The 25,670-nt window shown below is 40.6% G+C and overlaps 1 protein-coding gene across 1 annotated transcript in view; it reads right to left on the bottom strand.

Annotated features, from left to right (window-relative positions):
- ITGA9 (integrin subunit alpha 9) overlaps positions 1–25,670 on the bottom strand; it is a gene marked incomplete at both ends in the record, with an annotated part of 234,473 nt that overhangs the window by 67,504 nt on the left and 141,299 nt on the right. The window contains 3 exons of the mRNA XM_082281815.1: positions 1,160–1,239; positions 2,595–2,681; positions 24,907–25,057. Of these exons, the coding sequence (XP_082137941.1) occupies positions 1,160–1,239; positions 2,595–2,681; positions 24,907–25,057 (318 nt within the window). The remainder of the gene's footprint in view (positions 1–1,159; positions 1,240–2,594; positions 2,682–24,906; positions 25,058–25,670) is intronic.

Here is a 25,670-nt window from a genome sequence, read left to right as displayed (position 1 = left end):
GCACTAGCTGGCATTCACCTAGCAGATACTGATGTCTCTGACTGAGAAGCACCACAGGATCATATGAACACATGATGAACTTCTGATAGAGAATAAAACTTTGCTAGCATGCAAGACATGGTGACATGTCTCATTTTCAGGGTCTCATACCAGTCCCACATGCTGCAAGGATCTTGTTCTCACCTACAGCTGTTACTGCAGGGGAGGATTATGCCTTATGAGAGCAGTCACTCAGCAGCTGCTACATCTCATCTCTCATCTGTTTGTAGAGGTGTCATCCCATCTGGGAGGAGAATTCAAGCTGAAGATCCTGATTTGGATATGTAAGGATATGAAGTTGGCTCATTCACACAGTAAATGGGAGCAGGAAGTAGTCAAATACCCAACACATCAAAGCAGCAGCTCATGGCCAATGTTAATGCAGCTGTGCATTGGTTCCCATACAGATATCGACAGTGCTTGTGACCGAATCACCCATGCAGTCTGCTTCTGCCTGGTACATCATCTTAGAAGGCAGAGAGCATGTGTCACACCTTTTATTCTGCCCAAGATAAAATGCCTATGTATGCCATGTTGCAGAGCTAACTCCAGCATGTATGCATACTTGGCATCACCCTACTTCAATGCCAACTTCAAGTGCCCTTCGGGAAGTACCCTATCCAGATGCTTTCCACAGTTTGTCATAGCTCACTGAAGAACCAGAGGAGTACAAAATAGATCCGTGACTATAGAACCTATGAGTGGGATCTTTGGCCATCTGATTAAAACATTTATCTTTTTTGGTTTGCATCCTAGCATGTTTATTTCATTCAAATGCTGGAACAAATGGGTCTATCTTGTGTTGATCATCAACCGCAGCTGAGCTGAGCTTGATACATGGCCCAAAGAGATGGCCACTGAAACACAAGAGCCTTTCAACTGAGAGAATACAGAATTATCCTTCAGAATTGCAATTACTTGGCAAAGAAAACCTATGTATGATCCTACCTCTTCAATACATAGTTCCTCTGCATCACCAAAACACATACATTTAGCCTCAGTAATTTAACCTAATTTACTACACATATGTATATCTACAGCTATATCATGCAATTGTCAAGCACACATAATACACACTTCATGTAACAAAGAATATCCAGATGTAACAACGTCCCCTTACCTTTGAGCAGTGACAAGGAAGGTAAGTGTTTCTTCCTGCCCAGTCAAGTGGCTTGTGTCAAAGATCACACTGAACTCATACTGCACAGAGAAAAAGCAGTATTTAGAGACACTGCGTATTGTTTGAAAATGTATTTGTTCTGAAACTTCATTTATATTTTACTGGCCTAATTGTACAAAAGTAGCATATTTTGATACATGTAAGAGAGCTTCCTCTACTGCAAATTAGTTTTAAGTCTTAGTAATTGTGTTTCTCTTCAAATACTATATAGTTTGGCTTTTCCTTCATTAAGAGAAGGCCTTTACTAGAATTGCCATTCAAAGGTATTTCTTGAGGAGATCATCTGCCTGGGAATAAGTCTTTCAGTACAAGCAGATCACTACCCGAAACCATCTCAGCACTGCTCTATATGTCATTTGCTGATGGAGAGATCTTTTGGGGGAATAAAGTTCACACCACAGGCCTGCACAGAGACTTGGAGAAAGTAGCAGAAGCTAAAGCAGCATTCAGGACACCCATCATAATGGGTGAAAACAAGTGCTAATTTTGAAATAAGAATTTTACTTTGATGAATAACTTCTACATGTGATTTTTCTGCCCAACTCCAAAACAGACTTCAGCCAAGTGAAACAGTGTAAAAATTCATTGTAATTTCAATGGGGCACATTCTTACATTCTAGCTAGTATTTTGCTACTGCATGTAGTTTTTCAATTCCATTTAAAATATTCTTTTACTTTTTCAAAATAGCATGAAACAGTCAATAAAAAACCAGAAAACAAAAACTTTTATATTGGGTCAAATGATGCATCAATTCAAATGGAAAGGATTTGCTTTTGAAATTGAAACTTTCTGAAAAATTTCAGACTTTTTTTTCAGGTCATCCTTAAGTTATTCCTCATTTTCTCACCTTTCTGGGTTGGTCATTTATACAGATCAGTTTAGCAGCAGAAAGAACCCAGCTGGATTTTAAACATTATGAGATAGTGTATCTTCTCTTGCAGAACAAAACCCTCTCTAAAAAATCTACCAGAAGACCATAATATGAAAAAGCCATTAGTACATTTTCCGTGTAATTTGTATAAATCCAGATGCACTTTAATGTGAAAGAAGACAAAAAAACTCACAGAGGCAACATAAGTAAGATGGAGAGTCCTTTTCTAGTTTTCTGCAGAGGAAGCAGAACTGCAGCTGCAACTCTTGCACTATTTTTCAAAGCCATTTTATTGCAGTGCCCAGGGCACTGTCATTGGCTCTGTCTGGAGGGAAAGAGGACAGCTAGTCCTCTGTAGCTGTGAAAGGCTCCAATATCTGGGTTAGAAAGCTAGAGAAAGTACCAATCACAGACGTTTAACAGAGCAGTTGACTTCCCAGCCACTCCTTGGAGACAGAGGTAAATGAACCATTATTCTGCAAATGCAAATGTCACAACGTTACCCTAGATTTGGATCTCATGAAAGGAAATCCCACACTGCACTTGAGGAAATCTGACTCCAGTAACTCACAAGCAATGCCCAGCTCCTCCTGCAAGAAAATAAAAAAGAACATGAGATTACAGATTTGGGGAGAAAAAAAAGATTGCTAAGAAACACCAATGTGATGAGGTACTACAGAAAATTAAATATTTCCCATCATAGCACCATATTGTACTTCCTTATTCCACATCAGTCAGACCAGCATTGGGAAGAAGATAGCCATCAGAACCTTTCTCTGAGAGATAGATCATAAGGAAATACTGAATGACTACACACATTGGAGTCAGGGGATCAGCCCAAATTCTTGGACAATTCAGTTCTTCCCTCTGTTTACTAAAAGAAAGCTTTCAAATGATCCAGAATATAGGTTTTCCAAGGTAGTTTTTCCAGGTACCTGTACCATAAAGAGAGAACTGCGTTGGGAGACAGTGACCAAACCATGCCATACACAGATGCAGAAGAGAAAGTTAATTTGGTCCTGGCGACATTCAATGCCCTGATCTCTTGCTCTAGTCCACAAGATGAGTCATGCTGGTATGGATACTAACCTTCTTTAATGAGACAGTGGTGGCATAGATAAAGTAGAGGAATGAGCATCTCCTGATGCTAAACATTGACTATGGATATTGTCAATACTTCAAATGCAAAATGTTAGAGCAGCCCTATCCTGCTTGACTGGTGACTCCACTACAACAGAAGTACTTCTGTTGAATGGAGAGTGTTTCATTGCTCCATAAAATAAGTGCCTAGCTCCAGATGAGCACATTCTCATCACCAGATTATCAGGGAACAGTTTAATACTCTGCCACTGTGGGCACGTCCATCTCACTAAACTTTAGGAGTGTGATTCAGCTCTGGAATCTGATACACGCTTTTAAGTGCCTACACAGCAAGTGACTCCTATGTGATCTACATGTCACTGTAGTCCACTGTAGTCAAAGGATGTAGAAAACAGTCCAGGAGACCAAATGCAGGTGTTTAACTTAGACTGGGTTGGATACCTCTCTAGGCCCTGCTGTTGGTTAGATCACCACCCGAACTATAGTACTTATGGTATGTGCTATAATACAAATGCCTAAATTTTAGATATCTCAATCTATAAATTAAATTTATTCCAGACATGCAGCTGAGAACCTCTTTGCTACAGAACTGTTGTAAAGTATTTGAACCTTGATAGTGTGCCCCAGCCAAACCATTTTTAGTTATTTTTACCAGAGCCCTCAGAGTGAGACCAGGCTAGAATTACCCTCACCGGCCTCACCTGGCATTTCCACCTTCAGCCGCAGCACATCAGCCCCAAGAGGGTTTTTAAGCTCCAGTCTGAAAGCTCAAGGAGAGAGGTTTATATCTGTTCCCTGTCCTTTGCTGTTGTGTTGTTTGGATTTTGTGGACTAACTTGGCTGCTGATCACTGAATGGGTTTTGTTGTTGTCATCATCTCGATGCTGCTTGCCTGGGCCAGGAGTCCCACCTGTTAGAGCCCTCAGGAATTCTTCAAGGACTGAAAGATAAACTGTGCTAAAGTGGGAAAGAAGAAGCTGAAAAACTAAATACCAAGACAGCAAGGAATAGACAAAAAAGGACTGTGCTGCGCTAGATTAAAACCAATCATATTATCAGAAAAGTGTGTGCGGAGCTCATGGACAAAATAGAGAAACCAATCAAGCAATGTGAGATCTCGTGCACAGCAGTTGCAAAATGTATATGTACTGTATTATGTATAAGTAGGTAAAATACGTAAGTACTGTGTTATGTAGAATTTGTAAAAAGTGTAAGTAAGTAAGAAAATGTATAAGAAGAGTGATATGTATATGTATAAGTAGTATAAGATAAGCAAGTGAAGTGTATAAGTAAGGTATTATGTCAAAGTTGTGAGATGTGTGAACACAGGGGTATTTTAAACAATAAGACGCTTCTGTGTAATCCTATTGATTCGTTGATCAGAAGGCATGAGTTCTCTCGCAGAACACATGATTTATTTGACCTATTTTCAGCATTTATAGCAGTTTGCAAAGCTCATGCTCTGTTTCCTTATGTACATTTCCTCAGTTACTTCAAATATGCATTTAAAAGTTATATTCTCAGCTGGAGCAAGCATGAGTGGAAGGAGCTTCCCAAACCATGCACTTGGGTTATACACATCTCCAGGAAATGCCTCTCTGCCTTTCACATTCTGACCTGAGCACAACATTAGTGCTCCACAGACATTTAGCTTCAAAATCATGATTCAAATCAGGGCACATATTTCTAGAAAACGATAGATCAAATACTATCTTTCTTAACTGACTCAGACAGTATTTCACTGGTTTCATGAGAGGTAAAAATAATGTAAGGAAACAATCAGTGCATACCTGGAGATGCTTAATGGAGTGACATTACTGCAATACTACTAAAATGCTAGAGGAGTGGCCTCCCCATTCAGGAAAATACATTTCTCTATGGATTTGCTTCCTTGCAATCTTTAGTAGGCTTCTATTTCTGGAAATATGAAAAATGGCACTGCTTAGCAAATCAAATATCTAGTTTCAGTAGTACAGAGATGCCATCCACTGTGTTAGATTTTTCTCCTCTAAATGAACACAAAACAGAAAAACAAGTGCTTCATGGGTGAACCATCCCTTTCACTAGCATTTTCCTCTCAGGAATCTGAATGGTTCTCAGTTTTATGAGAGGGATCAAAGGAACACAAAGTCTGAGCAGCTGCATAACTAAATGAAAAATTTCACAGCTGTTTCCCCTGGAAACATTCTTGGTTCTGTGTTGTTCAAATGTCCCTTGCTAACTGGGGCAAACTATGAACTCTCTTTCATCAACGCCTAGCCTGTGTTCTTTCAAGAGGGGTTTCTAATTACATAGCTGTCCAGTATGGTGACAGTGACCAGACAGACCCAAGAGACTGTCTCCTCTCCTCAAGGCCATATCCCTTCAGAGATGCCAAAGGACAGGCTAACTGAGAGAACTCTCATATTGATAACAGAAGAAGAGCATTCCTTCTTCATTTTGCACACTGATGCCTTTGCAGACCAGACAGCTGGCAGATGCCCATAGTTTTATTGCCTTTAAAAGGAAATGACAAGATAATGTTGCATTGGTTGGTTTTGCTATTGTTGCTTGGAAAAGCTTAACAGATGCAGGAAGATTGACTTGAATGACCTTCTGGCTTCATTAGCGTACCGTCCAGTTTAATCATTAATATTAATACAACATTACTGAAGTTCAGAGTGGAGATTATGAAAAGAGTATTCCCTGAGAAGGTAGTTGATCACAGTAACAGGCTCTCCAGGAAAGTGGTCAGGGCACCAAACCTGTCAGAGCTCAACAAGTATCGGGACAGTGCTCTTGGTCATACGGTTTAATTAGGGAGTCCTGTGAGTAGCAGGGAGTTGGATTTAGTGATCCTTATGAGTCCCTTCCACCTTGAGTGATTCCAGTAATGGTCCACAAAAAAACATTTCAATGCTAGGAAACAGCAGAAGTAAGTTTGGCTGCATCATACTGGTTCAGCCTTCCACAAATTTATAAATTAAAGGCTACCCAGAAAACTTTTCCCATGAACTCCTTGGCTTGCTCTGTGATTAAGATGGAGGAGCTCAACTCATGAGTAAACATTTTGGTTTTCCTTGACTGCGCACTGTTTGGCTTCAGGCTTTAATTTCAGTCTGCTGTTCTGGAGGCAGAGAAAATTGTTTCTTTATGTGGTTTCCTACAGCGGTCAGCTCTCTAAACTCAGTTTTCACACTGTTCCAGGAGGCTGAAGGGTTGGTGCTGTCTTATCTTACAAATACGGAACAGCAGTGCAACTCAGGGCTTATGGAATTTGCAGATACCACTTCTCGCTGATGTTAGGTCGTGCTTTTAGTGAGCAATGCTTCTCTATGGCTATACAACCCATTTGAGAAACTCAGCTTACTGCATGAGCTTCATAGCAGTTTCTAGTTTGCATAGAAAACACAGCCAAAAGGGTTGGCTGTTTCCCTTCCAGCAAGACAGTGTGAAGCTTTATCTGGAAAACTTTCTTTCTGAAACATTTCAGAGTGTTATATACTCTTAGTCAATCAGATAAATAGTCAGATAATTAGTCAAATGACTGTATTATTACTTCATAGCAAATGTTGACCTGCTTCAGAGAAATATGAAGCTCAGGCTGGCTCACAGTCTATTTCTCTAAGTTCCTTATCACAGAAAAAAAAAGGTTCCTCATTATTATAACATGAGCAATGAAACAGTCAAGTTCAAGATAATGAAACTGCCTCAGCTTCATCTTGACTAACCATTTTCAAATCAGACCCCATATGGGTTTTTTTCCAAGTGAGTCTTGCATAGCTCGTAAAGGATGACTTACTGACTAGCCAATATAACCTGACCATTCTCTCCCTCACTTATGTCCAACCAAAACCCTTCAATCTTCCTGACCCTCATCTAGCAGTTCACGCAATTATATTCTGTTTTTATTTTTTCTACCCTTAGTGTCATTCATTTTTTACCCAAAGGTAGAAAAACTGCCCTGAACTGATGTTGGCCAATGCAGAGTCATCACTCCACTTCCTCAACTTGCTCTCCACTCATCCCCACCCAGGACAGGCTGCAAGTTCCTTGCCTAGAACATCTCCTTAAATAATCATCCCCACCCCATTAACTGCCCTTCAACACTGGTACTCCAGTACCAGGCTTTTATTTATCTGACAACTCTTCTACCATATTATGACTATCAGCAAAAGCAAACATATATAAAAGTACAGGTCATTTGTGCTATTTTGCATTCACCAGTGTTCTTACAGAGAAAGTGTGAATTCAATTATTCTAACACTCATTTATGCCCTGCCAGGTCTTTGCTTTTCTAAGCACACAAGCTATGAGTACATACTGCATCTGCAGTGTCAACAAGGAGATGCAACAGAACAATACTAAACAGGCAAAAAGGATATGCCAGATGTGGCTCTCAACAGAAAGTTATATTAATTTCTGAACTTAAGGCAACTTCTGTACTTCTCTGAATTCTGCTGGCTATCTGCACCAGAGTTCACTTCATACTTCTAAAAACTCTTCTGATTACCTGTTATTTTTTAAGGAACTTTTGACTAAAACCACCAATGAAAGGCACTGAAACTTCATAGAGGAATTCTTAAAATAATCTGTATAATTTTAAAAGGGAAAAAACCTCAAGTTGCTAGAAAATATATTTGCCAGCAGTTTATATTTCTCTTTCCTTAGCTATACTCAAATTAAAGGTCTTTTTTATTGTTGTTGTTTAGATTGAAAAAAATCCTCCTCGCAAATCTTGGCTACTAGCGCATACATTCTGATGAGAAAATGTCCTGGCATTGATAATACGTTGGCAGAACACTCCTGTTCTGATGATGTTGAAAATTTACTTAACTTGTTAGGGTTTTTCTTGTGATGATGTTTGTTTTCCAAAGGATACAAAAGCAGAATTACAAGAGCGAGTACCGAGGAACCCTGCATTTGTTGTCAGAGCACACACTCTTCTTACTGCTTTCCTTGTTGTTACTAGTTTTCTTGCTCTATAATGCCTGTCTGTGAACTGGTGCACTTGACGCCATAGAGGATCATGAGCAGTATCCTCATCCAAGAAGTCTTAAAACAAATACCCTAAGAAAATATCACAAGGGGAGGGCTACTTGCATAGTCCACCTTATGCTATGATAAGTCTCAAAACTTAGGTACTATGCATCTACCTGCTATATCCTCTCTGGCATACAGACTTTATCCCCACTAGCTGTTTGGAAATTCTCTGACCTGCGCCAAAGGTAGAGACTTACACTGGATGCTTGGAAAATTTGCTAAATTTGTACAGTTTTTTTATTCTTATCATGGACCCTGACTAAAAGGCATACTTATACCTCAGTAATTTCAGTGTGAACTTTTTGTGAGAAGGGACACTTTCCCAAATGAGAGTTTATATGAACACCTGGAGGTTTTGTTCCACACAACAGGACAATTACATAGACTTGACCTGCATTTTAAGAGCTTCTTACTTTTGGGAGATATCACAAAACATATGTCTGTTCTGGTAATCTGCTTCCTACACACGTGGCTTGCAAAGCTGGGTAGAACAAACATGTCAGGAACCTAAAATAAAGGCTCATCTCTTGATGATATTTGAAATGGCTCCTTCAAATCCCTCTTCGTGATCTTGGTCTAAGCCCTTCAGCTGTGCTATCAACAACTCATGGATTTCTCTAGGGTTTGGAAAGCAAAATTTTTGTTTTGCTCCTACTTATCTCTCCCTGCCTTGCAAATCTGTAAATGTGAATCTCTTCACTGAGGCTTCAAGGATATAAAGATGTACCAATTAATTTAACAGCCACCTCCTGAACATACTAATGTACTTTCTTTCCACAGCAAGTGAGGCACAAAAAATGTGGGTCACAGTTATCCACATATGCAGTGCAATTACAGATGCCTGAGCTCATAAAAGGTTAGGGATATTTTTCAAATAAAAAGTCTGGCTCTGACTGAGTTCCTTATGACTGACAGCAAGTACAGCTCAGAGTAATTTAATCTTGGAGGCCCCCTCATGTGCATACAGCTTAGTTATTCTAAGACAAAATTCCACAGGTACCACACTTTCCTCCAAAATAGTGCTTCATAGGATATTTTAAAACTGCAAGAACACAAAGAGGATTAGTGGTATTACTGACTGGGAACTGACTGGCATTATGCAATAACTCAAGATCATCTGAAATTACTGAAATGGTGCATCTGATATACCTCAGACACTGTTCCTCTGATTATCATCCTCAAAAGCCCTTTAAGCCTCTCTTTTCTTCAGATAACTAGCAGTCTGATGTCTGCTTTGTGTCTTTGTCAGCTGTACTCTCTGGTAACTGAGCAGACAGTATTTCCTCTGTGTTTCTGGGCTGGACCTTGCCACGCACAGACCTTCCCCAACTCCATTAGTTCACAGCCAATGTCAAAGGCATCAGGAATTCACTTTCACTTGGAAATCTCAGTATCTCACAAAATGAGCCTGCAGTTTTGGGGTTTGGTTTTTTCTTCTTTTGCTCATCTGTTACAGGAGTTCTAAATGCACAAAGCTTTCAAACAGCCACTGCCATCAGTTCCCAACTCTCTCAATACTGCACAACTCAGGGATTGGATGGGGGGAAGCACAGAGAGAGCTGTGTACAGTGTTGGGATGCACTGCTTCTCTGAGATCAGCTTCCTAGGCAGTGTCGATGGCACTCAGTGGTGGCACCAGGCCACCTGGGAAGGCTACAGTGCTTCTCACAAACTGTGAGTATACACTGCAGGCTGGGGGAAAAATTGTCCTGTTACTTATAGTAACTCTGAAGATAGACTGCAGTAGTCAGCACAGGTGGCCATAGCTTATAAAGCAATCATGGGTCCAGGAAATAGTTTCATGTGCATTTCAAGGAGTTTCTCCTCTCAGACTGAAAATCCCATGAGTTTTGTTCCACTTTTTTGGAAACATAGTTTACTTGCCAACTTCAAGCAAGCACTTTGTGGTCAGAAATTCTTCTGTGTACAGTTCTCCACTTGCCAAAGCAAAGTGGGTGATGGAATCACTCAAAGGGAGGAAAAAGATGTTCATGATGGAAAGAAATTAAGATGTCTCTTTTAACATAACATTTCTGGATCTCGAGCTTCAAACATTTATTCTCTTGTAAGTAATTACCAAACACAGGTGGAATGCCAGTAACAATATAAATAACATGAAGGCCAAGTCACTGATAAATCAGCATCAATAGCAACTATAATATGAAAACTAATGTTAATCATTACCTGCTGGAAAAAATATTACAGAGAGGGAGTTATAGACTCAATATAAACTTGTTCATCTAGACATTGTCATGAAACTAGCATTAACCTAACCTCTTGAATGCAATGATTAAAGAATACTGGATATCAAATCAAATTATAAAATAGAATAAAAAGATTTTGTGTGTGTACCGCAAAGGTCTGTTTTAAAGATATCACAGGGACTGAAAGTTTCCCTTTATTTTCAACATATAGATACTCCCCTAGCAAAAACCACTTCAAGAAACATGAATGTCACACCCCGTAAATTCTGTGAACTGCTGTTTCACCAATTGACCCTCACCATCCCAGTGCTTAATGAGCAAGCAAAACTACATACCTGAGTATGCTGACATGCACACAGCCAAATGCACTTATGAAGATTTGGGGCATCTGGACCTGTATTCTGATAAGAAATCAATCCTTTGATTCATTATCAAAGAAAATAAATTTGAGAGGGGGCTGGGGAACTTTAACAGTTGTTTGATAAAAAGAACTAGAGGGGAAAAAAAAAATTTCCTTTGGCATTAGGGAGAAATTTCCTGTCCTAGTAAATGCTGTAGGCACACCCCACTCCAAAACCCATCAAGCCTGGCTTCAAACATCTTGGATTTGCTCCTTATTTTGAAAAAACGACTATTTCTGTATGATTAATTAAAGCCTCTCACCTCTTCTGTTTCTTCCCTGGATGGAACCTATTTTATAGATAGCTTACTGATCCCATCCAACACAGGAAATATTTTAGTAAAAAGGGAAACACAAAATTTTTTTCAATTTAATGGATATTACCAACTCTCTCTCTCTCATAAACTTTTATTTTAACTGGTGAAAAGCTATTGCAGCAAATTTTTAAAGCACAGAACCTCAGAAGCTGAAGAGGCAGCAGAAATTGTTCATTCAGCTCAAATGAGTAAGCCCCAAAACAATTTTCAGAACCAGTCAACAAAATCAATCATTTTTTTTGTTTCTCCCATCTTTTAGGGGATGTACAGGGCAGGTGGTGAAACTATTAAGAAGGAAGAGAGAAGTTCTTCCTGAGAAGTTCCACCTCCTTTGCTGCCACGCTCTCATTTTAACAGACCAATTAGACTCACAATGACTTTTGCTGTACAACACTAGCTAAATATTTTCTTTCCCTGCTTGCTGAGAACTACTGAACTTAGTTTTTTCAAGAAAACAATACAGGAATGTAGTGGTTTGGCCCAAAATACTCATTACTGTTTATCTGCTGTGAGATAAGAATTAGGAGAAATGCAAAGCAGGCACCAAACTTGAAAGAATATAAAGAAGTTTATTAACAGACCTAAAAGAAGAAAAAAAAATCATACCACACCTTCAGAACTCTTCTCCTCCCCCCACCTTTCTCCCTTCTCCAAGTGACAATGTAAAAAGACAACCCTTGAGATGTTCAGTCTGTTTACCACTTCCATAATAACTTTGCTCAGTCCATTTAGGAAGAGGAGTCTCTCTTGCCCATGCTATGAAAACATTATCACAACGAGACAGCCGCCCACTTCCAAATATCTTTGCTCAGTCCATTTAGGAAGAGGAGTCTCTCTGATCACATGTGAGTCCCTTCCCCCAACTTGCAGCTTTCCCACAACTGCTTTCGAGGGTCCACTCTTGAAGTTTTTTGGGGTACAATTTTAAGGTTGAGCCGTTCAGAAACAAAAGTTCTCTTTACCCATCTCTGGGAGCATTTCATCTCTAAGAACAGAGGCCCTTCTCCTTCCCCGGGAGCAAAGGGTCTTCCTCATCTTCGTCATTAGGACTATCTCTGGGAGCATCTCTAGGAACTGAGGTTTTCTCCTTTTCATTTGGAGCCAAAGTCCTCATCTGGTCCATCTCTCCCTGTTCAAACTTCTCATGAAATTACAGCCACGTCAGCATCTGCCTATCTCAGCGCAGGTGCTTTTGCTTATGAGTTGAACACTCCACCCCCCATATCTTCATGAAATTACAATGGGTACTCTGATATATCATAGCTTTACAACAGAATTTCAGCTTTAAGCATCTCCTCTTTCTCTTCCCTCAGGTTTTCAGCTCTTCACAGCGCTAAAAGGGTTAATCTCACCTAGGCCTTGCAGTTGGAATGTTGCTTATCACTGTCGGTCACATGACCTCTGCCGGACAGTGGTGCAGCTTTAGCTGATCTTGGCAGAACTGGAGGGGGGGGGAGCTGAGCCGCTCCGGCTGCCCACAGCAGGGCTGTGGGGGGGGTTCCACAGGTGGATCAGGGCCCATCGGCTCCAGGATGGCCGTGGCCCGGCCCGGCCTGGCCCAAGCAGGGCCTGGGCTGGGCCCTCTGGCCCCCGCACGGAGCCCGCAGCCACCTGTCCCAGCACCAGAAACGAGACAGAGAGACTCTGCCTCGGGATTTGTTATTCTTAAGTGTGTATCACAGAGGCGGTCACAACTTTAAGTGGCTTAAAGAATTGTCCATATTCAAACTGGCCATCTGATAGGTTCTGCCAGGTAATAGAGGAAGCTGTAAGCACCCCTTTGCAAGAACATCACTTCCGGGACTAGGCTTGCTAACCCATGACATCACCAAGATACACTGTCCCCACAGAGCTGTTAAATCAGCTGACCCTTGTTCATTGTGAGGATGGCCACATTTTAACTATGCTGTTTGGCCAGGCTTGACTCTATGACCCTTTCCCATATGTGCTCATGTACAGCTACACAATTCTCCACTATAGAAAGTACTTAGAATCATAGAATCATTAAGGTTGGAAAAGACCTCATCAAGTCCAACCTTTGGCCAAAATCCACCTGGTCGACTAGACCATGGCACTAAGTGCCACATCCAGTTCTTTCTTGAACATCTCCAGGGATGGTCATTTCATCACCACCCTAGGCAGTACATTCTAATGTTTAACAACTGTGAAGAAATTCTTCCTGATGTCCAACCTGAACCTTCCTCCTGTCCGGTTGCTGGTTTCCTGGGAGAAGAGGCCAACCCCCACATTACTACAGCCTCCTTCCAGGTTGTTGTAGAGAGTGATAGGGTCACCCCTGAGACTGCTTTTCTCCAGACTAAACAACCACAGCTCCCTCAGCCTCCCTCGTAAGACTTGGGCTCCAGACCTTTCAAACAGCTTTGTTGTCCTTCTCTGGACATGCTCCAGCACAGAGCACACTCTGGACACGCTCTTTCTTGTAATGAGGGGCCCAGAAATCGACACACGATTTGAGATGTGTCCTCAGCAGTGCTGAGTAGAGGGGGAAAATCACTTTCCTGGTCCTGCTGGCCGCACTATTCCCAATATAGGTCAGGATGCCATTGGCTTCCTTGGCCACCTGAGCCATGTTCAGCTGCTGTCCAATCAGTACCCACAGCTCATTTACTGCTGGGCAGGTTTCCAGCCACTTTGTCCCCAGCCTGTACTGATGCATGGGGTTGTTGTGACCCAAGTGCAGGACTTGGATCTTGGCCTTGTTGAACCTCATACCACTGCTCTCAGCCCATCGATCTAGCCTGTCCAGAATCCTATGCAAAGCCTTCCTAATGTCCAGCAGATCAACACTCCCTCCCAATTTGGTTTCATCCACAAACTTACTGAGGGTGCACTCAAACCCCTTGTCCAGATAATAATACTGAAGAGGATTGGTCCCAATGTTGAGATCTGGGGAACACCACTAGTGACTGGTCACCAAGTGGATGTGCCACCAATCACTGACAAAAAAATAGATACTTAGGTACAGAATGGGGAAAATCCACGATGCACATAAACCAAAGCATGACAAAAAGTTGCCTACTTAATAATGCACTATTACTTTGCCAATCAAGATAAAACCTTTGCTCATAAAAATTTGAAGACATGCCTTTTGAAAACACTGCACTGGCTAGCAAATACGCCAATATATTACCAAGCATAAGGCAACTCCTATGTACTCAACCATGTCCTCCAAGTTCCACATACAAAAACAAAGTAAAATCACAAGGAAAATGAAAACTAAGGTAAAAATCAATTTCTGACTCCACACATATATTTAAAAAGCAATCATAAGAACTATTACACAAGGTATCTCTGACACACATTCAGCTAAATTCAGCAGTAATTTAGATTGTGCTATTCTCACAAAAAGGCTTTTCTCTATAAAACTGCAGAAACTTTGTTTGATTAAATGCCTGTCCAGACATAATGCAATTATCTAGAAAAAAAAAATTCAGTCTTAAGACTCAAGAAAAAGCATGTGCAGAATTATACACCGTTTCTGTATTCTTCATACCCTCATATGTATATCCAAAATACATATACTGTTGCAATCTGTCAGTGTATTGCATTTGATTACACCTTTATTTAAAACAAAATGTGAATGAACATGCTTTTATTTAATCTTTATTATTCCTTCATTATCAGTGCATAGGAATATTACGATAAGCTTAATAACAATAGTGCATTCTTGTGTGTAAGTCCATGCTCTCCAAAAACCAGGGAAAAATTAGAGATAAGGAAATCATTGGGACAAGAAAGGGCTCTGGGGTAAGCTTTCCTTCATCTCATTTTACATGTAGATAGATGTATACATGTGCTCTCACACATATATATTTCACACTACTAAATTGTGGCTGCATGCACTGTTAACATAGATTTTTTTTTTTAATTATTACAGAGGAATACTCTGGTGGTTTGATCCTGGCTGGATGCCAGGTGCTCACCAAAGACAATGTATCACTACCCTCCTCAACTGGGCAAGGGAGACAAAATACAACATAAGGTTCATGAATTGAATAAGGACTAGGAGAGATCATCAATTACCACCACTGGCAAAACAGTCTCAAATGTGGGGAAATGAATTGAATTTATTACCAATCATAATCAGAACAAATTAATGAGAAGTAAAACAAATCTTAAAAAAACCCGTCCCTCTACCCCTCCCTCCTTCTTGGGCTCTATCTCCTGCTCTCCGAGTGCCACAGGGAGATGGGGAATGGGAGTTATGGTCAGCTCATCATATGCTGTTTCTGTTGTTGTGTCCTGCTCAGGGAGGGGAGTCCTACCCCTGCTTGCAGCATGGGGTGCCTCCTACAGGAGACAGTTCACCATTAACTTCTCCAACATGAGTCCTTCTCATGGGCTACAGTTCTTCACTAACTACTCCAGCATGGGTGCCTTCCACTGTGTGCAGTCCTTTGAACCGTCTGATACAATTGTGGGTCCCCCACAGGGTCACAAGTCCTACCAGGAATCCTGCTCTGATGTGGGCTCATTTCTCCATGGGTATGCAGATCCCTGACAGGAGACTGCCCCAGCATGGGCTTCCCATGGGGTCTCAGCCTTTTGGGCATCTACCTGCTCCAGAGTAGGTCTCCTCCAAGGACTGCAGGGGCACAGCTGCTTCACCATGGTCTGGACCATGGGCTGCAGAGGAACCTCAGTTCTGGCACCTGAAGCACTTCTTGCCCCTCCTTCTCCACTCATCTTGGTGTCTGCAGAGTTGTTCCTCTCACATGTTTTCACTCTTCTATGGCCACAATTACTTCTGCATGATAACTTCTTTCCTGCTTAAATGTTATCACAGAGGTGTTACCACCATCTATGATTGCCTCGGCCTTGACCAGCATCTTGGAGCTGACTGACTTTGGACATGGGGGAAGCTTCCAGCAGCTTCTCTGAGAAGCCACTCCTATAGCCCTCCCTGCTACCATGCAAACCCAATAGTTATACACATTTTTAGTTGACAACAAGTATCTTTAAAACATGCTGCTCCACAAATTAGAAGCAGGAAACAAAAGGCAGAAATCAAACAAATTAGCCAATATTCATTTTCTAGTGTTACTTCTGAAAGCATGAATAATATATGCCTCGATATACTGTAAGGCAACCTTCTGTGTGTAATGCTTCAATTATAATGAATATTGGTGTATTCAACTGCAACACACCTATTCAGTCTGAGTGTTACAATGAAATGCTTAAATTCATAACGACTTCAGAAAATGAATTCAAGTGTCATCAACCACGCAAAGTCAGAAGAAGTAAACTAAAACCCTTACATATAATTTAATGCACACCCCTAAACTCCCAATTAAAACCAAGTACATAATGAGGAAATACAGTCAATAAAATCAAGCCTTACCCTACCCTTCTGTCCTTTCCATCCTTCGCTGGTAGTAATTTTCAAGTGTAAAGAATAACATTAAGGTAATAACAATGATAATGAGCTTGGCACTGGACATTTTCCTGGAATTAACAAATCTTAGCTCAACATAAAATCCCCCAACAACCAAAGCCAAATCTGAAACCCCAGGAAATGCCTCCTTGAGACACACACAGATTTGGGCATTTTGGTTTTTCTCTTCCAGAAACTCAAACACAATTTGCATTAGGATATCGTCCCTGAAAAACCTTATAACATCATAAATACCTCATAATCTAGGGACAATGCTGAAATGCAAAGGTATAACCCATTACCTGCTGCACTGGGATATTGAAACAGGCTTATATATTTTCCTTTCTTTAGAAGAAAAGTTTGGCAGATCACTTGCAAGGCTTTAAGAGGTACCATTCTACTTTATAGAGTAGATTTTTAGTGCACTCCTCCTTCTCCCTTGCTAAGTGGAATTCACTGTGTCTGCATATTGTTATGGCCAAAAGTCAAGTGCAGGTTTTCTGGCCTCCTCCCAAGGGTAGGCTGGCAAAGCGCTGTTGTCTGGAAATGTGCCTGGCTCAGCATCCCCTGCAGCCTGCCTGGGTGGGGGGTCCACAGTGAAGAGGAGGTCCCCTGCTCACCCCCAGAGGCTGCAACAAAGCCAGCTGAAATACTTCTCACTCTTCCTCCCTGCTGTGTTCAATGCCTCCGGTTTTGATGAAACACCACAGGAAGCTCCCTCTCAAAAAAACAAACAAAAAACACAAACTGAAACTAGATTTGGGGCCTCCTTCAGATGGTGTTTAACGTGCCTGCTTCTGCTAACAGGAACACAGATTGATATAAAACCCACAGAAAGGAAAGCTTGTGATTTCTTAAGCAGCACTGGCCCCTCCTTTGATTTTCAGCTAAAAACTTTTCACAACCTTACTCATGTTTTTGACTGTGCAGCTGTTTATTTTTAGTCTTTCTACAGCAAAACTGTCATTGACTTCAGAGAGCATATACCTGAAATATGCTACATGATCATGTCTTGTGCTTAATAAGATTAAAGAGGGTTTGGGTTTTATCCTATCAGTTTCACAGGAGAAAACTAAACAACTAGGTGAAAGAGAACAATTGGCACTACTTCCAGCCACAGAAGACCATGACTACAACATTCTAAAGGACTAAGCAATGCAAATATATATATGTATATATACACATGCATATTATCCATATAATATACATGTTTATATATACTGTAAAGATAGAGAAATATATTTGTTTACAATTCTATTGGGTTTTATACCAGGGGTATAACTTATCTTCTGACAGCATCTTGAGATGCCTATTTGAAAAATGACCAAGAGAAAATCCTGCCAAAACAGAGCTAACCTTTCATACCAGAAATTCAATAAACTTTAGGCTTCAAGTAACAACAAAAATAACCCCCCGTTTCTTGCTGTAATGAAAGCCACTGAAAGCTGTGCAATTCAATTCTTATTTAGGTCTTTTGCAGAGGATGTCGAAGTTCAGACAATTCTAAGCCTCATCGGAAGAACATAGGAGCTGAGTCCCACAGATTTCTCACTTCAAACATTGGCAAGTCTTTGTCCACTGAGTTTAAAAGCAAAACATGATAATGAAGAGAGACACTGGGACACAGGAAAGTCACTGGTGGTCTTTGGGATCCATAGGGACAGCATAACCTTTAAATAAGCATATCCAAGATAAGTATATTCAGTTCACTATATACTGGGCTCTATCCTTTGTGAAGGGTTTTTACCTTTCTCCTAGTAATGCAGTTTATCAAAATAATAGTCTAGATTGGGGTGGCTAGATCTCAGCAACAGAGGCAGATAATTCCCTTTGCCAAAGCCCCCTGCCATGACTTGGCACTGCTGGCTCCCAGCTCTGTGCCGCTCCTGAAAATGTGCAGGGAGAAGCAGTTTGGCTGATGAGCTGTGGGCCACTCAGAGACTGAAACGGGGTGAACAGCTACTGCCTGTGGCTCACAGAGCCCTTCTCCACCTCCTTGAAGAGGTCCCATAAGCTAAGTGCTTTGGATGTCCTTTTCCCTCCCTCATCTGGATGGAAACCAGGACCTCTGCTGATGCCCAGACATGGAGAAATGCCACATTGGGTGGTACACAGCAGGTAGGTCAGGATTCACTGTGAATGGTCTTTGCTATAGCACAGGCTTCTGAACCCCTACAAAAAGTACATCTCACATGACTCTATTCATCCACACAGCTGTTCTTCCTTTAGAAAATCATTCCCCTGGTAGACCTGTGAGAAGGGCAGAACTAGGCAGTCACATAAAACCTCCCTTAATAATCTGAGCCACACAAAGCATCCCAGGATCTTCCTCAAAACCACTACATATATATATGTGTATATATATATATATATATATATATATATGTGTGTGTGTGTGTGTGTGTGTGTGTGTGTATATGTATAGGACCATAGAATCGTCAAAGTTGGAAAAGACGTCCAAGATAAACAGGCAAATTAAAAATCATTATGAGCTACTTCCAGGACAAACATTTTCCACATTGTAACCCAAAGCACAGCCCCACATGATCAGCATAAAACTTGTCCATGTGCATAACAATCAAATTCACACAGGTTCTTCCAACACTGAGCAGAACAGGATTTAATGTAAAATCACAGCTTCGAAACCACTTCCAGTCAGGATTATCCCAGAAGACTTGGGGATTTTTCATTCTATTCATTCCGTTAATTTGTTTTTATATATATGTACCCCCCATATAAGCCCCAAATATCAATATTTCTCAGATCTACATGATAAATCATAATACAGGAGAAAAATTTAAAAGGCTCAAATGCCTACTAACTACACAAATAAACCAAATCTAGAATGATCATTCCCTGATGATAGGAATGATACACAAATCCTGAGTGGAAAGTTTGGATCAACAGTCTAGCCTTCAATTCCTGCCTGCTGTGAGCAGGGGGATATTACATAACTCTAATAGCCCCTGATATGAAAAAGCATTGCTCCTTACTTATGCCTAGGGAAGCAGAAAAGTTGTGGGTTTCATTGAGTATCCACAGAAAAAAAACCTAAAATAAACAATGAAGTCTGATGGCTTGAGCTGCACACCTTTTTTCTTCCCAGTTAAGAAAGTGGACAATTTTATCACAGGGATACAAAACATTTTGGTGCACTCTGGAGCAATAGTTGACCATTAGATCTGCAAAACCCAAGAGGCAACATATGGCACGGCTACTGTCACACTATTCATATTCCCAAACCCTGGCAATAAAAGCTTTTGCTTTCCTGGCAAAGGGTTCAAATCTCTTCATGTGAGTGATATATGGCTTGGGCAATCTTCCAGATGAACTTGTGCAAGGGGTCAGAGCTTCCACACTGCTTGGCAACACTCTCCTCTGACCCTCTGTCAGAGTGGTTTACAAGAGCTAGTCCAACACACTACATGCAAAATCAGTTGGATTAAAACAAAACACTAATTTAAAAGATTTCTTCTAGCAAGCTTTAAAAGGTTTCTGCTAACAAACTGGATATGAATTGAGATTGACCATGTTAACATGTCTGTCAGGGGACCCTGATGCCAAACAGATTTTTGCTTTTATATATTCTTCACATATACTTGTAGCTCTGTAGCCTATTTTTGTATAACTAAATAGATTTGTAGCTAGCATTTTACCTACTCTGTTAGACAGAAAGTTTGGGACATTCCTAGGTCCCAATCCTAATCTTGCTTCTTTTGAGAACCAAGGTCGAGTGCCACTCTCCCATAAACAACTAATGAGGAAGGGGGACTTTAAAAGAGGGTCGAACCAAAAGGGTTCACTTGTGTCTCTGACTGGGAATTCTTGTCAATTATGCTAATTTGCTAAACTTATAAAACTGTACTCGCTTTATGTCACGTGTGCATCTTCAGCGCATTTAGGCATCTTGTGCACCTGAGGGGACCCTTTATAAAGTTAGCCGCATTTTATCCTAACCATGATTTTAGGGCTCAGAAAAAGGCATCAACCCAAAGGGGCAGCAACTGCTAGAAAAAGAGAGATCATGAATACCCAGGACCTAAATTTTCTTCCAGTGGCCCAAAAGTAAGCATGTGTCTTTGGTTTTTGTGTCCTATCCTCTCCCTGCCAGACTTAAGACTTGGAGACAGTTTGGTCAGTGTGGGAATCTGGTGTAAGAGAATTCCAATTTGGAAAAAGTTAAAACTCTGCCTGCTTCTGCAGCCCTCCTGGGCAATCCTAGTCAAGAGATGTCAGCAAGAGCTCTGGGAGTGAGGAAGAAGAGTGAGTTCATATCCAAATTGCATAACCTCCCTGCTAACACAGAGAGTAACGCACTACTCATCAGAAGTAAAACCCCAGAGCCCATAAAGCAGCATGACTCTGGTTATCAGCAGTATTCATACTCCACACCAGTGTTTCAGGTACACGCTCATGAAGGAATCATGGGCAACTACTGCATCCAAAGAAACCCTAACCTCACTATTAATCCTGCCTTGGTCTGGCCCTGCTAACTTCACTCACCTGTTACTTGGCAAAAGTTGTTGTGAGAAGCAACAGGAATGTTACACACAGCTGGCTTCAGACACTGGAAGCCTGTCTGAAATGTAGGAACAATCTACAGCTGGAAATTATGTTCAGCAATGGAATCTCCTGACCTACTCTCTCCAAAACCAGTGCTGGGTTAGCTGAGAGATTCCTATTAGCCCTTGCAGAACAGGGAGAGATCAATGCTATACATTATCACTCTTCTACTGTTATGGTAAATATGCTGGGTTTGTACTATTGCTATAAAATCTCATGTCATAGCTGAGCTCACTTAACAGAGACATGGCTCTGCCCTACACCACATTTACTGCCACTGCCAGCAAGCTTACAGTGCTATTTCTGCAACTGTACTGAAAATATCCCTCTGCAGTGAGCAGCAGCTAACAACGGTTAGCAAAGTGCCTACTGCTGGTGTGCATCTTCAGCAAAACAACACAAGCCAGGAGATAATTTCAATAGAAGTAAAATGGTGTAGAAACTAGCAGCAATAGCTTTTTATTCTTTTTCCAGATTGCTTACACTGCAACACTCTGCATTCTTTGATAGGAAAGTCGTATCAGCTCTGTTAAGTGGATTACTCAGACTCTGAAATAGAATGCCTTTCCTGAAGCTGAATTAAAATTAAGGAACAATAATCTTTCAGATTAAAATAAAAGATATTTAAAAATCTACTCTACACAGAAGACGGGACCAAGATTTCTTTGCCAACACAGTAAAGGAAAAATCTAAGCACCCAGGTGAAGTGTCTTTCTCCCCTCTCTCTTATTTTTATAAAGGATATGTATTTCAAAAGTATCACTTTTCTCAGTGGACACATTTTGAAATTCACTGCAGTGCAGTACTCCATGCACCTGTAAAACAACCCTATCTCATACAGTGAGATATTGAAATGTTGCACAGGCATTGTATCCACAGGACCACAGAGGAAGGAGAAGTCAGCCCATGCCACATACTGTGCCTCTTCAGAGAAGAACTCTCTCTCAGGAGTGATGTAAAGAAAAGGCTGGGATTCATCCATGAAATGGAGAGGACTGGCTGCAGCATAATAGGAAAATCTGACAGCGGAATAGGTAGAGTCTCCTAAATATCAATCAGCAAATGCTTTTTCAACTTGCAGAGATGCAGCAAAGCCTGGAATATCAGGTTGGAAGGGACCTCAAGCATGATGTGGTCCAACCTTTCTTGGCAAAACCACAGTCTAGACAAGATGGCCCATCACCCTGTCCAGCTGAATCTTAAAAGTGTTCAGCACTGGGCAATCTACCACTTCCCTGGTGAAATTATTCCAGTAGATGACTGATCTCTAGGTGGTGTCTCTATTTACAAAGTCTCATGAAATCTCCATCTTCAGGAAGGAAAGAGGAGCTAGCTTCACTCAGACCATTTAGGGAGCAGTACCATCATCATCCCTAAACTAGGCCACCCCATTGCTTTTCAAACACAAGATGTGGCATTTTGTCTCAGGAACTCTGTTGAAAAAAAGCAGCATTAAACTTTTGCACTATTGGGTCTCACTGTAACCAATCCAAAGAAAGAAACAAAACTGCATTGAATTCACTAGACATGTCCCTAGTGGGGTCACAGGAAAAACACACAGGGGACTTAGAGCATCTTGAATGGACTCCAGAGACAGGTTAAAAAAGCCTACCACGTGATCATCATTCTCAGAATCACCTTGCAGAGAAACAATCAAGCAACCACATGGAAGATCTCATTCAGTTTCACTTTAGCACTATTCATTAAAAGGCAGTTGATACTTAATGCTTCCAACAACACAAAGCTCTTTTGATTACAAAACTGTTCCACTAAGGAAAAACTCTAGGTGCTGTCTTTTTTATTCTGGCTTTATGTTCTGGATTTTTGTTTGGACAACATTCAACAAGGAACAAAATCTGCATAGATGTCAAAGGATGGGAGTAGGTTATGAAACATGGAAACTGTGGTATTTTACCAAAAGAAACCCGCACATTGTCAAAGAGTTTAGGGAAAATATAACACTGTAATTGAGGCTATGAGGTCATTATCCAGTTTCCCACCTGACAAAATGATGAACCCAATGTTATATTAGTTTGACCTAAAGCAAAAGCTGAATAAGAGAAAGTAAAATAGCCTAACATAATCCTGTAACTTGGTTTTCCAAAACTGTTACTGAAATAATGAAATAATTATCAGGAAAAACCCCCAAACCCTATGAAATTAATCATAAGAACACTGGAAGAGCTAGAATAATAGCAGACTATACTTCGATGCTGTTCGCAAGACCTGAGGTAGATGTGTGCAGTACTTTTTTTAAAGAAATACTAGCTTCTCTTAAAAGAGGATACACTGAGTAGTGAGATAATATTAGAATGTCATCTGCTTCCAGAAACTGGTCCTTCTATGCAGCACTCAGCACAGATGTTTTCAAGTCTGTTATAGACCCAAGCTCAAGGTAAAATATCAGGAGAAACAGCATATCAGCTTCTTTCCTCAGGGTGTTGGCCAAGGAAAACAATGAAGGCAATTGGTGTTCCAGTTAACTTGTGTGTGTAAAATATTCAAAATGTTAACAAAACCAAAAAATATTACCACAACAATCTTTTAAAAGAACATGCATCAAGCTTTGTTTCTTTTCCAGTGGAAAGGAATGGAAACCCTCCCACTGACTTCAATGAGAACTGGGCCAGATCCTGAAAGTCTTGCCATAAAACTTTCACTATGGAGAAGTTGTAAACTGGCATAGGCATTTCTGTTTTATCCCCTCCTTTTTTCCTCCTAATAAATTGCACACTTGCAGCACATAATGTCTGAAAATGAAATTTATAATAAAAAGACAATTCGCTGAGGCTTGCAACTGTGTAGTCAAAACTGAACACTGAGAATTAACATGCACAAGAAATTACGGTTTGTTGTTATGCAGTGAGTTAATTTTAGAGGTTTATAATAATTTAAGCCTATCATAAAACATGACAAATAATGGTAAAATTTCATTGGTTCAGCGGACCAAGTTAATCCTGAACTTTGCTATAGCTGTATTACTGTTTTTAATATTGCTCTTACAGCTTGCAAAGCAAAGCTCTAGAAGAGAGACAAACAACTGTGAAAAGCAGGAACAAACAGAGCATGTTGTCACAATTATACAGCTCCCATTTTGCACAATTATTTTCACATTACTCACACTCACAAAGCTTTCATGGCCATCAGTTTGCAAAAAGCTTGATTCAGTGTTTGCATTACAGCACCTTCATGTCTAAATGAACTCCTGCTAATGAAAATATCCAAGTATTTCTCTCTAAATAAAAAGGGACTAAAACTCAAAATATTCACCTGACTCCGTGTGGATGAAATTAAAAGTACTCTTGACCTCTTGGATCTGGTGATGTGCCCTGACCACCACCCAAACTTGCATCAGGATATGAGCAAAGAACAAGCCCTGTATCTTGGTTTCAACAAGGAGAAAGTCTAGTAGCCCAGGTCAAGAGATAACCAGGACTGCTGAGTGCAGTGTGGCACCACTCAAACAAGAGGCACACTTTGTATTTCAGTGCCATTGGGTACCTTATCAGTTTCCAACAAGTCTCCCTCTACCTCTTAATACCTCAAACAAACCGTCTTCCTTTTTCATTAGTGCACCACAAATAACAGGCATGTGTCTTCTACAGAAATACAGAGAGTGTAATCTATACACACATAATCCATAAAAAAAAAAATCTCATTAAAGAGCCTGAAAGAAATGAAAGTCCAGCATAACCAAAACCAACTTCCAAGCGTCTCAGCAGTGTGGACTAGGCCATCCCCTGTATCTGCATCTTGTAATTAAATTGGCTTAAAGTTAAGAGACTAGCTCACAGTGAGATTAGCCTTTCTTACCTTTTGCCACATTTTGATGAAGAAGAGCTCTCCAGAAAAATTGAAGAAAACATTGGTGTCATAGGCATCATCACCAATGTTGGAGATGAAAATGTTAAGTGAGATGTTCCTCACTGCTCCCAGGGCCAGGTAGTCAGTTCTGTCACCAACACTGTAGGCAGAAACAGTTACATTGGTAACCCTGGTCAACTTTCACACTCTGATCCTCCTTTCTTCCTGCTACAGAAATGTCACAACTCAACTGTTTTAAAAGCTTAGCAGTCAGAAGTTCAGGAATGTGCTGTACTGCATAGTACAGAGGGCCATACTAGGAACGAACAGCTCCTGACTCAGGGTTCTGACACTGTCTTTTGGGACGGTAGGAAAACCCCATGATCCCCACGTGAAACTATTTCACACAACCTACTTTTTGTGATAATAAATTAGTTGAAAACTGTAAAGTAATTGGACGGGGAAAATGTAACAAGTGCAAGGTTTTATGCCTGCATTCAAAAACACAAGCTATTTCAGTTTGTCTCTCAATAATTCAGACTTATTCTAGCAACTCTCTGAAACGTCTTCTTAGAATTGTGCTATGGATAGAAAAAACCTAAAACAGGCTCAAATAAAATCCAGAAACTGGTGTAAGTGAAAAAAATTAGTGGAAATTGCAACAAATTACCACTGAATTAAACTAATCTTTCTTTAGATGTTTATGCTGGACCTAACATGTGGAGTCACCTTCTGTAAGTGGAATACCAAGGGTAACAGCTATATATCATGAA

Source organism: Coloeus monedula (genome assembly GCF_965178545.1).
Source record: "Coloeus monedula genome assembly, chromosome: 1".
Taxonomy (NCBI): Eukaryota; Metazoa; Chordata; class Aves; order Passeriformes; family Corvidae; genus Coloeus; species Coloeus monedula.
Note: the sequence above shows the minus strand (reverse complement) of the source record. Positions and strands in the feature narration are given on the sequence as shown.